Source organism: Cornus florida, unplaced genomic scaffold (genome assembly GCF_030987335.1).
Source record: "Cornus florida cultivar Cherokee Brave unplaced genomic scaffold, ASM3098733v1 CherokeeBrave_3.0.0_Hap2_Chr06, whole genome shotgun sequence".
Lineage (NCBI taxonomy): Eukaryota > Viridiplantae > Streptophyta > Magnoliopsida > Cornales > Cornaceae > Cornus > Cornus florida.
Window position 1 is genome coordinate 95,734,051 of NW_026775576.1, and position 13,496 is coordinate 95,747,546.

General features: G+C 36.0%; 1 protein-coding gene and 1 pseudogene across 2 annotated transcripts; one reads left to right on the forward strand and one right to left on the reverse strand.

Moving 5' to 3' along the window:
* Window positions 1–422: 422 nt before the first annotated feature.
* On the reverse strand, window positions 423–8,679 carry LOC132313079 (proline-rich receptor-like protein kinase PERK3). 2 transcript variants are annotated; one of them, XM_059811726.1, is made up of 8 exons: window positions 7,486–8,679; window positions 7,211–7,400; window positions 6,738–6,979; window positions 5,310–5,436; window positions 5,156–5,224; window positions 4,819–5,005; window positions 1,678–1,813; window positions 423–1,207 (listed from the first exon to the last, which is right to left on the reverse strand). In XM_059811726.1, the coding sequence occupies exons 1-8, from the start codon at window positions 8,356–8,358 to the stop codon at window positions 890–892; spliced, it is 2,142 nt and encodes a 713-aa protein (XP_059667709.1). In that variant the 5' UTR covers window positions 8,359–8,679; the 3' UTR covers window positions 423–889. The 2 variants fall into 2 exon arrangements, with proteins under 2 accessions (XP_059667709.1, XP_059667708.1); XM_059811725.1 differs by having other exon boundaries at window positions 7,148–7,400.
* On the forward strand, window positions 4,035–4,155 carry LOC132315116 (5S ribosomal RNA; annotated as a pseudogene).
* Window positions 8,680–13,496: the final 4,817 nt, after the last annotated feature.

A 13,496-nucleotide genomic window follows, 5' to 3' on the forward strand; every position in this document is an offset into this window, starting at 1 on the left:
CCGTTTAGATTAAAATGTATGTCTTATTTTACAAAATATGAACACAAATACGATAAGAATATTATAATATGACAAATTCTTGAAAATATAGAATACTAGTATGCAAAAGTATGACAATATATAAACAATATATATATATATATATATATTTATTTATTTATAAAATGAAAAACAAAATACATATATTCATACACAATTTTAAATAATAATTATTTATGTTATATATTGTTTTTAACACATATGATGTGAATATATCTTACCTGAGAAAAAAAGTTAGAGTCCTGCTATTCAAGCCGATTTCAATTTGACCCCACCCATGCACTCTCTTTTTTCTGGCCCAAGCAAAAAAGGCATTTTGGTTTCCCTAATCATATTGTTCCGTTATATAAACGAGTAATTGCTAAAGGAAAAAAAAAAATAATAATAATAATAAATTTACACAATTTCAATGAATGAGTCCCGCCAACTCTTTCCAGTATTTTAAAAAGAATAGAATATCACTTCTAAAATGCTCATCAAAAACATAAATTGCCTCATCAATTAGTAACAAATAACAAAAAACCGATAACCACATTTTTTTTTCCTAATAAACAGCACACACCCAAAAGGGCACATTATGTGCCTAGACTAACAGGTGGAGAGGATTAAATAGAAAGAAATGTGAATGACTGGAATACTAGCTTTGAATGAGAGCAATGCACCACTGAACATTTCAAACATTGCTATGAATCAATTGGCAAAATGTGTCATTCATTTGCCCACAATTACACGGAAGAGCCAAAGTTGATTAACAGTGTGTAATGAGACATTGCTAGAGACTTGAACCCAAAGACCATAAGCTAAATGGATCAAAGAATACACAATGCTGAACAATCATGTAAATCCTAGACTAAAAGAACTGCCGAGCCGTTGGGTGCTCACTTGCATCTATATTCATAGGACTTGCAATGTTCTGTGAAGAAAGCATAGAATGCCTGGATATGTCATCTGAGCTACCTTCTCTCACCGCCTCTGCTCCTCTTTCAATTATGATTGCAACTTCGATCTCTTTGATAACTTCTGAAATTGATGGCCTCATATGACCGTGTGGATGGACACACATCAAAGCTTTCTTAGCTATCTTCCACATTGTTAGATCGTTGTATTCTAAACATAGACACGGATCAACAATTCCTTGAATGTCCCCACTCTCAATGTGTAATTTTGCCTGGGATACAATCATTATTTAAAAGTTGATAACAATTAATCAAAATTACATGAGAAATGAAAAGTACTGCCCGGGGAAGAGGGAAGAGGGAGCATGAGAATTTTTTAAAAAACAACGGACAGTGTAGACTCCTCTTTCCTAATGTTTTACCCATCAGTTTGATTATTAGGGTTCCTTCTTATATAAAGACACAGAAAAAAAAAAAAAAAAGAAAAGCATGATGTATGACAGTGATAATCTGAACCTCAACAACATAAACACCTGGAAATTAATATTTTGAACTGAGAAAGAATTCCATAAAATGATATATATACATATATATATATATATAAACATCAAAAATCATGTTTTAATTAGCTGAAGGATGGACCACAGTAAAGAAATTGGTGGTGAATGACTTGTTCAAAATTTAAGATATATATTTGGCCCTCAAATTTGAAAAGTTCCTCCGTGGTAGGAAGTAGGCTTACCCATTGGACTATGTTGCGGCAGTTGACACCAAAACTTTCATTAGATATTGCTTCGTGGCCAGATATTAGCTCAAGAAGAATAACACCAAAACCATAAACGTCACTCTTCTCGGTCAACTGCTGGGAGATATAGTACCTGCATATCATGAGAAAAAAGAAAAAAAAAAAAAAACTTGCAATGCGATACAGAAAACAAGGAAAATAAATCAAAGATAAATCGGAGAAGATCCCATACTGCAGTCATCTGAATGCACACTTTTTAAGTCAGCACTAAATTAATAAATGCTGGCAAAAGCTCACATCCAAATTGATTAGAAATTACACTACATAATTAACCCTAGGTTCTCATTGTTTTTACACAAGCTTGTTCTTTTTGTGGAAACGGGACATGGAGCGAAAAATGGCTAGAAGTGTGCTTTCATAATTTATGAGAAACAAATACTTTTACTTCAATTAATTACCATTGAGAATAAACCATTAGAAACAGTGGACCCATGAATGCCTCATTTCGAAGGAGAATGGAAACAAATGGACTCATTTTAACACAACTAGACGCAATGAACTTACTGCTGCCATTTTCAAAAAGGCAACTAGACACAATGAACTTACTCCTGCCATTTTCAAAAAGGGAGGTGCAGGGTTCAACTCCTGGTGGAGACACTGGTGTTTTTTAGGTACATAATATATATATATTTATATATATATATATATATACTTACAAAAAAATATATAATATATTACACCAGGGAATGATCCAATATTTTGAGTGACATTCAGTGAAAAGATTCCAGTAAAAAGTTTCTAAATTGCTAATCAGACTATAGATCTACGAAGTCCTATTGGCCTATCAGAGCGCAGCACATTGATTAAAGGAGTTATTAAAACATTATATTGACATTTAAGACTTCAGTAAAAGTACCTAATTGCTTTAGTTTCACTAGAAATTCCATTCACAAAAGGGGTCAGACAGCCTGGACAACCACATGGTACCACATCCAGAATCCACATAATACAGAGTAACTCTGTTTCCAGCACGTATGACCAGGGATCTCAAAGAACTAACCGTGTAGTGCAAGTACACATCATTAGCTGGGACTTAACCATGTATATTAAAGTCTGAGACTTCATAATTCCAAACAAAAGTCCAACGGAGTAGTCATTTTATCAAACTCATTATGGACTAAAATAGAATAATTATTTGGTAGAGCACGAGTCATTGTTGTATATTTACTTAAAATTAGAGAAATTATGCATGGGAGTAGTTGTTGAGTGCCTTTCTCTTTGAAGCGAAAATATACTGTAAGAAGTGCCAAAGAGGCGCAATCCATGTAACACATAACACATACAAACATATCTATCTTAAGTACAGAAAGAAAAAAAAATCCAAAACATCACTAAAATAAAAAAAATGACCCAAAGGGAGAATTCAATTTCCCTATTACCCAACTGAAAAGGTTACCAAGAAGAATTGCCTTGTGAATTGTCTCCCCACCACCACTTCAATTGGTGGCCAATTCCTCTCTCCGCAAATATACCACATCAAGCAAAAGAGGCATGGCATTTGACAACTTTACCTTTTCTCAACTCTAGTACCTCTCCTACTATTATAAAGGTCTACCACTGATTTGGGAAACACCCATGCCCTTGCCAGAAAATGGACCATACATCTGCAGTTGCCTTTAAAATGAATAACATTAGAGTCCACCAAGTCCCTGCCTCAATACACATAAAGCATTGACTGGGAAGAATTATTCCTCCTAGCTAGATTACTTGCTGTGAGGAATTTCCATGAGCCACCAACCACTCAAAAACTCCGACCACAGAACATAATTTAGAAGATCTCATATACCCTTCCAAAGAAGAAGAACTCGGAAGTGACACTCAACGCATCCATACAAGAATTAGAGAGCTCAATCACTGCCCCAAGCTATCAATCATGAACCTACCTCTTGAACCATCCCACTGTCAGTATTTCTACGGTAGCAAAACACAGTTGCTACCTCATCCATCTTATATAAATTACAATATCATCCCCTAAAGCAACATCACTGCACCATCGAACCCCAATGGGTTGACTCGGGTGGGTAAGAACTTGGCTCTTGTGCCTCAGGAAACATCAGGTCTAAGGTTCAAATCCCCTTGGGTGAAAACAATTCCTTGAGGGGGGGTGTGTGAGTACCAACTAGAGGGAAAAAAAAAAAAAAAACCATCACTGCACCATCTATTATGTCAAAATCACACCAAATTACCTATTCCAGTAAGAGGCATTCAGTTTTGAATAAATCATCTCACCAAAGTGATTGAATTCTCTCTCATCTCATCACTGACAGTGGAATGGTGATAATGGACATAGAGTTGGGTGCGATCATCATACCAGCACTAATGCACCATATCCCATCAGAACTTTGCATCTAAGCGTGCTTGGGTGAGAGTAGTACTAGGACGGATGACCCCTGGGAAGTTCTCATGTTACCCCCCTTTTGTCCAGTTTTTTAATTATCAAATTAAAAAAGATAATGGACATAGAGTATAAAAGGACCATTGACAAATCAAAGTTAACCTACCACCAGTCTTTCAAATGCTTCCACAACAAAGTCCAACACAACTTCACCTTTCAAGTACAAAGTCAACTTAAGGTGTTAGAACATGATGCAAGTCATGATAGAATCCACTGGCTCCAAAAGCCCAAGTCTCAAGACAGGAAAACAATCTTAACAGAACTTCGACACAACAATCCTGAAACAATCATGTCATGATGAATGACCTGTCCCTAATTGAATTGTAGTCTTTATAAGCATAGTTTCTTATCACATTTTTGGTAATGGATACTTATAAAAAAAAATTATTTTTGGTAATGGATATTAGCGTGCAAAATCTCGTGATTTCTAACTCAAATGAGAGTTACAGGTATAGACCATGTGTTCCTGGTACACTTTTATCCAACAAACCTACAGAACTGTCCGTAGAAGTAGCTAGAACAAAAAGAAGGTCCACAACAATACTGGTCTCACCAAAGATTCACTAAAAAATAATATCAGCATCAGGAACAAACAAAATTTTAAATTTTATTGCAACATGCTCTTTAGATCAATCACAACCAGAAAACGACGAATATTGTAAATGTATAAAGAAGGGCCTTACTCAGGATCCAGATACCCAACAGTGCCTCGAACTATGCTTGACACATGGGAGGCTCCATCTACTGCAAGTTTTGAGAGTCCAAAATCTGAAACCTTTGCTCTCAAGTTTTTGTCAAGTACTATATTGCTGGTCTTTAAATCTCCATGGATGATGGATGGAACACAGCCTGTATGAAGGTATTCAATCCCTGAAACAAAATTGAGAGCAAAAGAATCCAACTAAATCCTCTGAAGTAAGAATTTTTTTTTCTTATCGGATCCCTCCACCCACACACCCAGAGAGGGAGGAGAAAGGGGAAAAAAAAAAGAAAAAAAAAATCATCGGTAGGCTTACAAACCTTTTGCAGCATCTTCAGCAATCTCAAGGCGCTTGATCCAATTGATACTTCGCTCACGAGTTAAGGGTCCTACCAAAATTTATATAATTGTTAGCAAAGACCAAACTGAATTCCTTTCAGCTCAGAAAAGGAGAAAAAAGGGAGAACAGCTTACCATAAAGATGTTCCTTGAGGGTTCCATTATGCATGAACTCATAAACAAGGATACTTTTTCCTTCTTCTTGACAAAACCCAAGAAATTGTACCAGGTTTCTGTGATGAATCCTTGAAAGAAGACTCACCTAGGTGAAATATAAGTATATCTCAGTTCAGAAGGACTAGCTTTCCCAAATGTAAGTACAAGAAATTCCATCTGACACAGCAGTAAACTTAATCACATTGTTAAGAAAAGTGACATATTTATAATACTATGAAGTAGAAGGTTTACACTTGCTTGCTTTGATAATATTACTTCTTTCAGAAAACGGGGCCATAGATTTTAAAGCCAGAACAGTGTTTCCACATGAACTCCAACATAGAGTGGGTTAACAAGTTTCACCCAAGATCCACTACGCAAATTTTTATCGTTTGGGAAAATCACACAAATTAATGATGATTAACCAATGAGTTGGGAATGAGTGATCAGGTCTAACATATTCCCCCACGCAGAACTGTAAAACCTAGAACCCCAGACAAGTGCAGCTCAAGCCAACGAACAAATTTTAGTCGAACTAAAAATACATTCACCACTCCCTGATTAACCCAGGTTAGATCTATATAACAAAGCACATGCCATCATATATGCAACCATGCAAATGTGCAAGTGCACAAGGAGGTGTGTGTGTGTGTGAGAGAGAGAGAGAAGGGAAAAAATCATGGTATTTTACCAAATCATTTCCACTCTTCAGTTCTGAATTCATTCTAGGCGGTGACACTGTTTAGATAACTCCAGAAGTTTGAGAAATATACACACTCATTCAGCTTCCAAATACTTATTTTTCTTAGTGAGACTTCCCCCCAAGAGGATTAACATAGGCATAGGGATTATGCAGTGATGTGTTTAGCCCCCATACGACCACCCCAAGAGTATGAAATGCAGGTTGGCTAGTTTACCCTCTTTCCAATTGTAAGAGTCTATGAGAAGGTTGGCAGAACACCCTACAATAACTGCAATGACCAGCCCAAATGGAACTTTTCTTATTTATTCTAAATAGTTAGGTAACAACATAGGTGGAATTTAACCAAACATTGAACCCTATAGTGATGCCACGTGCATGTTTCTTCCTGCAAATTGTGTTGTGCCTCTTCTTGAACATTCAAAATAATTTCCTGTTTGTAGTTTTGGTACCGTAATTTCTGGGTTACTTAATGCTTCAACAGTTGGGAATGATACTTTGATATGAATGGATTTCCTTTTGTTTTCCTCCAGTTTTATAGTCATTTAAAACCAGTCCCATGCTCTATTTTATGTTTCAATTTTATCATTAAGATAATCTGGAATCATCAATAGTTGTACGAAAAATATTAACGCAGACAATTATGACCCCTCGAAAAACATGGAGAAAAATTTGCATCTACCAAAAGAGGTAACAAGTAAATTTACCTCATTCAAAAATTCCTGCTTCCCCTGGAAGGAATTACTGGTGAGAACTTTGACCACTATCTCCTTTCCATCTTTTAATTTTCCATAGTATACAACTCCAAAGCCTCCTGAGCCGACTTTTTTCTCAAAATTACTTGTAGCATCTTCAATTTCAGATACTGTGAAGCAATGTGCAGCTTCATTGGCAGCATCACCCAGGGAAGAAACTAACCTTTGAGCAGAAACAGCATGCCCAAGCTTGTCTGTAACAAAGCAAAACAAAATCCATGTCAAGCCAACCAAGTTACGAAAAGGACATGACAACAAAGAAATACTTTTTTATATATAAGATTTATAATATGGTTGACAAGACAAAAAAGGTCTCAGATCTACACGTGTCAAAAAAAGGCCTTTCAGCATAATGCACAAACCATCGGATTCGCGTTGACAGTCTGCCTGCCTTTTTTGTTCTTCTCGGCATGTTGATGTCTCACCTTGCAAAATCTGATGCTTGGGAAAGAATTCAGATCCCACCACTGAACCAGAATTTTGACTATAAGGGCCTTGTGGTCCAAAAGGCCCTTGTGGTGTGCCTGGTGGCTGACGGGAAAGACTGGGGGGAATGTATTCCACAGTCCAAGGGTTAACAAATTTTTCATTCCGATCTGAGTGATCCCATTGCACCTGAACGTCATAAATTACTATAAGTACAATACAACAACCTAATGTGTACAATAAAACAAAAACAATTAAGCTTGAATTGATATACCTTCAAATGATTCCAAGGATCCTCACGGCAAACTGAGGTCACTGTACCATGAAACCAATTTATACCTGCTGCATCCTCCATTTCAAATGCCTTCCTAAACAGCATTCCTGCCTGCCAAGAAAATTTCAATGCCGGGAAAACATCCGACACTCCCACACAAAACTGGGGACCCACAGCTCGTGGGTAATATGTAACCTCTAACCCTAAGGGAACCCTACTCTCTGCAATTGAAACCTCTGGGGTAATGCTGCTGGTTTTTTTGACAATTCCGACTAAGATTCTATAATTTCTATCAGTTTCATCCCTCATAAAAACTATAGAATCTCCAATCTTGGGGTTTTTTTCCTTTACGAATTTTCTCCATTCTCCCCTTAGAGTATCCTGCCTTTGTGATGCCTTAAACATATGTTGAAAGTCCCATCTTTTACCGTGTATATCATTAGCAGGTATTATCTGCTCTTCGAAAGAATCCAACGGTGGAAAAATTGTGTTTACACAATGTTTTAAAACAGCAAAGCTCTTATTTACGTCAGACTTCGTTAAAATTTTGAAGGATACAGGGTTTCCAACAAAATGACACCTACGAGTGTTTGAATTCCCCTGAAGATGTGAAGGATCCACATTACATGCAACCAGTGTAATTTTTCCAAAAGGCTCATTAGTGACTGGATCTGCAAGTAAAGCAGTCTCAGAAACTCGGTAAGTACTATACATCCCTAGAGTATGGTCAGCATCTAGAAACTCAGCCCCAATGTGCTGAGCGTGCCCCTTAGGGAAGTAGCAGACAATTTCCCCCGGCCATGGCATCTGCGCCATACTTCCAGAGGATGCAAACCACAACTGATCCCGGGGATTCACTATGAAGGGATTCATTATGCAGGCAAACAATCTGAAAAAATATCAAAGTCAGATGCCTTAAGATGCTACATATAAAGCAAAGAAAAAGGAAAAAAAAAAGTGAACACCAATATGAATATACAAGCTAGGTAAAAAATATGCACAAATGATCGAATCGAAAATGCAGATGAAACGGGAGTTTTGTTCTGCGGCTATGAGGCGAGGCTAATATCATATGAAAGGGAACTGTAAACTTTAATATGAGAAATATTTATGTAAACATGGAAAACCTACCTATTACATATTCTTTTCATAAATAAATTTCACAAATGATCGGACAAACAATATAAAAAAAATATGCACAAATAGCGGAATAAAAAATGCAGATCAAACAGGGGGTTTTGTCTCTGATATCATAGGATTATTACAACTACGAAACATGGAAAACCTACCTATTACATATTCATTTCATAAATAAATTTCACAAATGATCGGACAAACTAGATAAAAAATATGCACAAAATTATCGGAATAAAAAATGCAGATTAAACAGGGGTTTTTGTCTTATTACAACTACAATACCGATGCACAAAATAAAGAAAACGGAACTGGAAACCCTAGGTTACAGATCTAATATGAGAATTACTTACAAAACTCGCGTCGCGTCGCTTGGCTTCAGTTTTTTCTAGGGCTTCTATTCGCTCCAGCTTCTACTCGCTTCAGCTTCTATTCTAACGGGTGGGATTGCGTGTTATATGGGACGATAGTTGGCGTGGGATTGCGTGTTATAAGATAGTTGGCGGGCTTCGCTTAAATTTGAAATTGTGCAAAACTATTGGAAACTGCCCGTTCTATTTCTTCGTAAATTGCACTCACACCCCTGGGGTTTGGGTCAATGCCACTCAGCGGATAGTTAACGGATTAGTTTACATTGACACACTATGAGATTTCAAAAGTCATATTTACCCATGAACCTGCTAATTGACAAAAATAACCCTAACCCTAACACCCACGACTGCCACACACATACACCGCCACAACGCAACCACCGCACATCGCCGCCATATCAAACACACCATACACCCCCTACACAACGCCACCACATCAAGCACGTCGTTTTTGGGTCAATAAAGACACTGCCGCAACCACACACCACCGCCACATTAAGCATGCCATACACCACCCAATCGATCACACCCACACCCACACCCACACCACCACTACCACTGTCATACCCACACACACCACTAATGGCGAGCTCGAATCAATGAGCACTGGAGCCATCCCGTGCAGCACCATTACCGAGTTCTTCGACTCAATTGTCCCAATCTGTGACCGAGTTATCAATTTTTGAGCCTTGACTCGTACGGACTCCATCTTCGACGGCGACCAAATAATGATATCGTCGTGTAGGGATTTTGAGAGAGAGCGAGTCGGAGAAGGTTGGTGTAATGACCCGGTCATTTTTTTTCTCTTCCTTTTTCTCAGATTTTCACGGATATTTTTTTTTCCCGTTGATCTTTTCTTTTCTAAGTTCGATTTCTCATCACTTAGTGTCGTCTCGATTACTCTGGAATGATTTCCGAAACTCTTTTCCTTAGATTGACAACTTCATTTGAGGGTTGCGTCTAGGGATGGCAAATTCCCCATCCCCGCCCCGTTTATAGCAGGGATGAGGATCTTTTTAGCTAAATGGGGATGGGGATGGGGCCAATTGATGAATCCCCGCCGGGGGAGGGGATGGGATAAACCCACCCCACCCCACCCCGATTAAGTGTGAAGTTACTAATATACCCTTACAGATAATAATTTATTACTACATTAGATTTATTATATATATAGAAATAAGAAAAAATATAAATATGTTTTTTTTAATAAAAAAAAAAAATTATGAGGCCGGGGCCGGGAGCGGGGCGGGGAGGGGATGGGGATAAGGTGGCGGGGGCGGGGATGGGCAATGAAAAATGTAGCGGGGATAGGGATGGGGAATGGAATCCCCGCCCCACCCCGCCCCGTTGTCATCCCTAGCCGCGTCAAATCCACATTTTCATTTTTCGACACTAGTCACTTTTCGTTTTTTTTCATATTTCGTCTTTTTCTCGTTTATCGTTTTTCTTTGCATAACTGTAATATCCCTAATTTTAAAAAGGATAGTCTCAGCATTTGAATTATTGTTTTATTGCTTATTTGTTTATTTGCCTGTTTATTTTAATTAATTGAATTATTTGTTTTAATTGTTTATTTAATTGTGACTTGGTTATTTTAATTAATTGAATACTTGTTTTATTTATTTGAATTATTTGTTTAAATTGTTTATTTAATTGAGTATTGGTTTAATTATTTTCTTTCATTAATATATGCTTAGGTGAACTTAATTGGTTTAAAATGAGTAAACTATAATTAGGGTTTTTATATTCTTTTAGGTAGTCACGTATTGAGTAGCCGACTTGGATTGTAAAGTTGATTATTTTTTTTCCCTTCTCGGATCATAACTAGAATTAGGGTTATGTTTTCCTAAGCCTATAAATACAACATTACGTCGGCTTAGGGTTTTAAAATAAACACAAATTATATTCACGTACCAGAGATATAGAGAGAAACAGAGAGAGATTGAGAGAAAAACGGAGAGTTTACAGTCAGGGTTTCAGCTGTGGATTAAAGGACGGACCTAGGAGGAGGGAAGGTTGAGCAAAATTTCTCCAAAAAGCAAAAGTACCCCTCCGAAACGTAGCTATTATAGCTCGCCGGCGTTGACTGGCTTCGATCGGCGACCAAACTCGATAACGTCCCGCCCGACCCAACAACCGTATAATACACGTGTCAAAAATGCCCAATCACAGGGCAAGTACCTGAAGACCTTCTTCATCGCCGTCAACCTCCAAATCCTCGGCCCATTGGTTAGCGTTGAACAACAGTGGTGGGTAATTGAGAGAATCGGAGCAGTTGTACTCCTCTGACTCTGGGTGCCGCCATGACAGTGGTGGCGTATTATAGTAATCCGATTTGCCTCCTGCATGAGAGCTGTGGTAGAGAGTTTGATATTTTATAATTTAAATTAATAAAATATTAAAGGACAATCTTGACTTTTTATAATTTTTAAGGGCTTATTTGGATCCAATTTTTGACAAGAGGGTGTCATTGTCCAAATATAGGCCAACTTGTACATGGTTGTTCGAATGCCAAACCTCAGGAGTTGTTGTAGTACTTTACCCTATATAAGAATATATGTATATATATTGTTGGGGATATTTTAATAAAAATATAAATAAATTATATTATGGTTTAATGGGGTTTTATTCTACTAATTAAATTATACTTATGTTGTATATTATTTCAATTATAATTTCTATCATTATTATATCTTAGCGGTTACATATTTTACCCTATATATAATAAAGCATTTATAGGATGACTCTAAATATGTGGTAAAAACATAGAGTTACACTTTTGTATGGTTGTGAGCCTATTCTAACTTTTCATTGAGAGTTATTTGAATATTGAGTTTATGAACAATAAGACATATATATGCTTTGACATAATTTTTCTGTGGTCGTGCACATGGAGGAGACACCACTGCGAGTTGATTGGGTTATATCGTGGAGTTGACTAGTTTCGCCAATACCCGTACAAAGGGGAAGACTATTAACTTTAGGTCAATGTATTTACACATGCCTCAATAATCAAATCAGCTATTTCTTAATTTCTATTTTATCTATTGATTAATTCTTGTTATGTATTCCATTACTTGTATTTTATCTATTCTTAATTTTATTATTATAGTAATTATATATTGCTGATTTTTTATATTATTACTCATCGTTATACTCATATTTGTTCAATTGATAAATTATTCAATTTAATGAAAGAATTATTATTTGATTATTCACTATTGTTATTCATTGTCCTTTACATTATTTTACGAAATATGTGAATTATCCACTACATCTATATTCACTGCCATCACCGGTGCCATGATGATTTATTGAAATCTATAAGGAGGCTTGACACCAGACTGATCTGGTAGTGGTATGTAATTGGCGCACCTGGAATGGATTTTATTTTATTTTTTTATTTATTTTGTGTGTGTACAGTGTACACACATACACGCGTGCGCGGATATATATACAAATGCACTCTAACGGTGTTGCGCGCACGCATCAGTATTCTTCATTGTTTTCCTTTTGTGATGGCATTTGGGTGTATGGGGTAACAAATTGGCAAGCCGTTTAACATACATTAATGCCTCTGCATTTGTAATATGTACATGTAATATATATGTATATATATTTATATATGTTATACCCATTATATATACATAATGATGCTTGTACAAAATCTTCGCATTTGTTTCGGAAGAGTGTTTTGATGAGAAAAAAGATTTAAAGGTATTTTAGGATTTTTATAAAAAAGAAGTCAAAATTGATGGTTTAGGGGACAATTTGCTCCAAATTTAAAAATATAAGAATTTATATGGAGTTATTAACTCGCATATGGGTGTTTCTTACACATTTTTTATATGATGAGGTTTTTTTTTTTTTTTGTGGGGCACTTGACCCCATAAAAAAACTGATAAGATATTTTTGGGATTGCTTTTCCATTCCTTAAAAACGTTTTAAAAATTACGTTGAGATATGTTAAAAGTTATCAAATTTAGCTCAGTAAAGCTTTTGAATGAAGTTAAAATTTGGTGCTTTTAAAAGTGTAAGTATTTGTTGAATATGTTAAATAACTCTTTTTATTAGACAATTTGCCTTAATATTTTTATTTTTATTTTTAAAGACAATTACACTCATTTCTCAGCAAAGTTGTTATTATTAAATATGATAATATTAAAGGATATTATTATAAAATTAACAATAGAAATATTTTTTAAAAAATATTATTACCAAGAATAAATTTATTTGTAAATAGTATTTATTATAATATTTCACCAAACACCTAACATATTTTTTACTTATTACAAATTTTTGACTTAGTTAAACCAATTTGATGCTGGAAATAAAGAGGAAGTTAAAAACTCTCTACATTATCATAAGTTAAATTAGATAGATGTTACTATGTGGCACATTAATGACATCTAGGGCTTTATATAAATTATAGAAGTGACGTCGTTTTAAGGTAATAGAAAGAAGCAGCATCTAACATGTCTTAGTTTCACGGATTGAGTACAGATT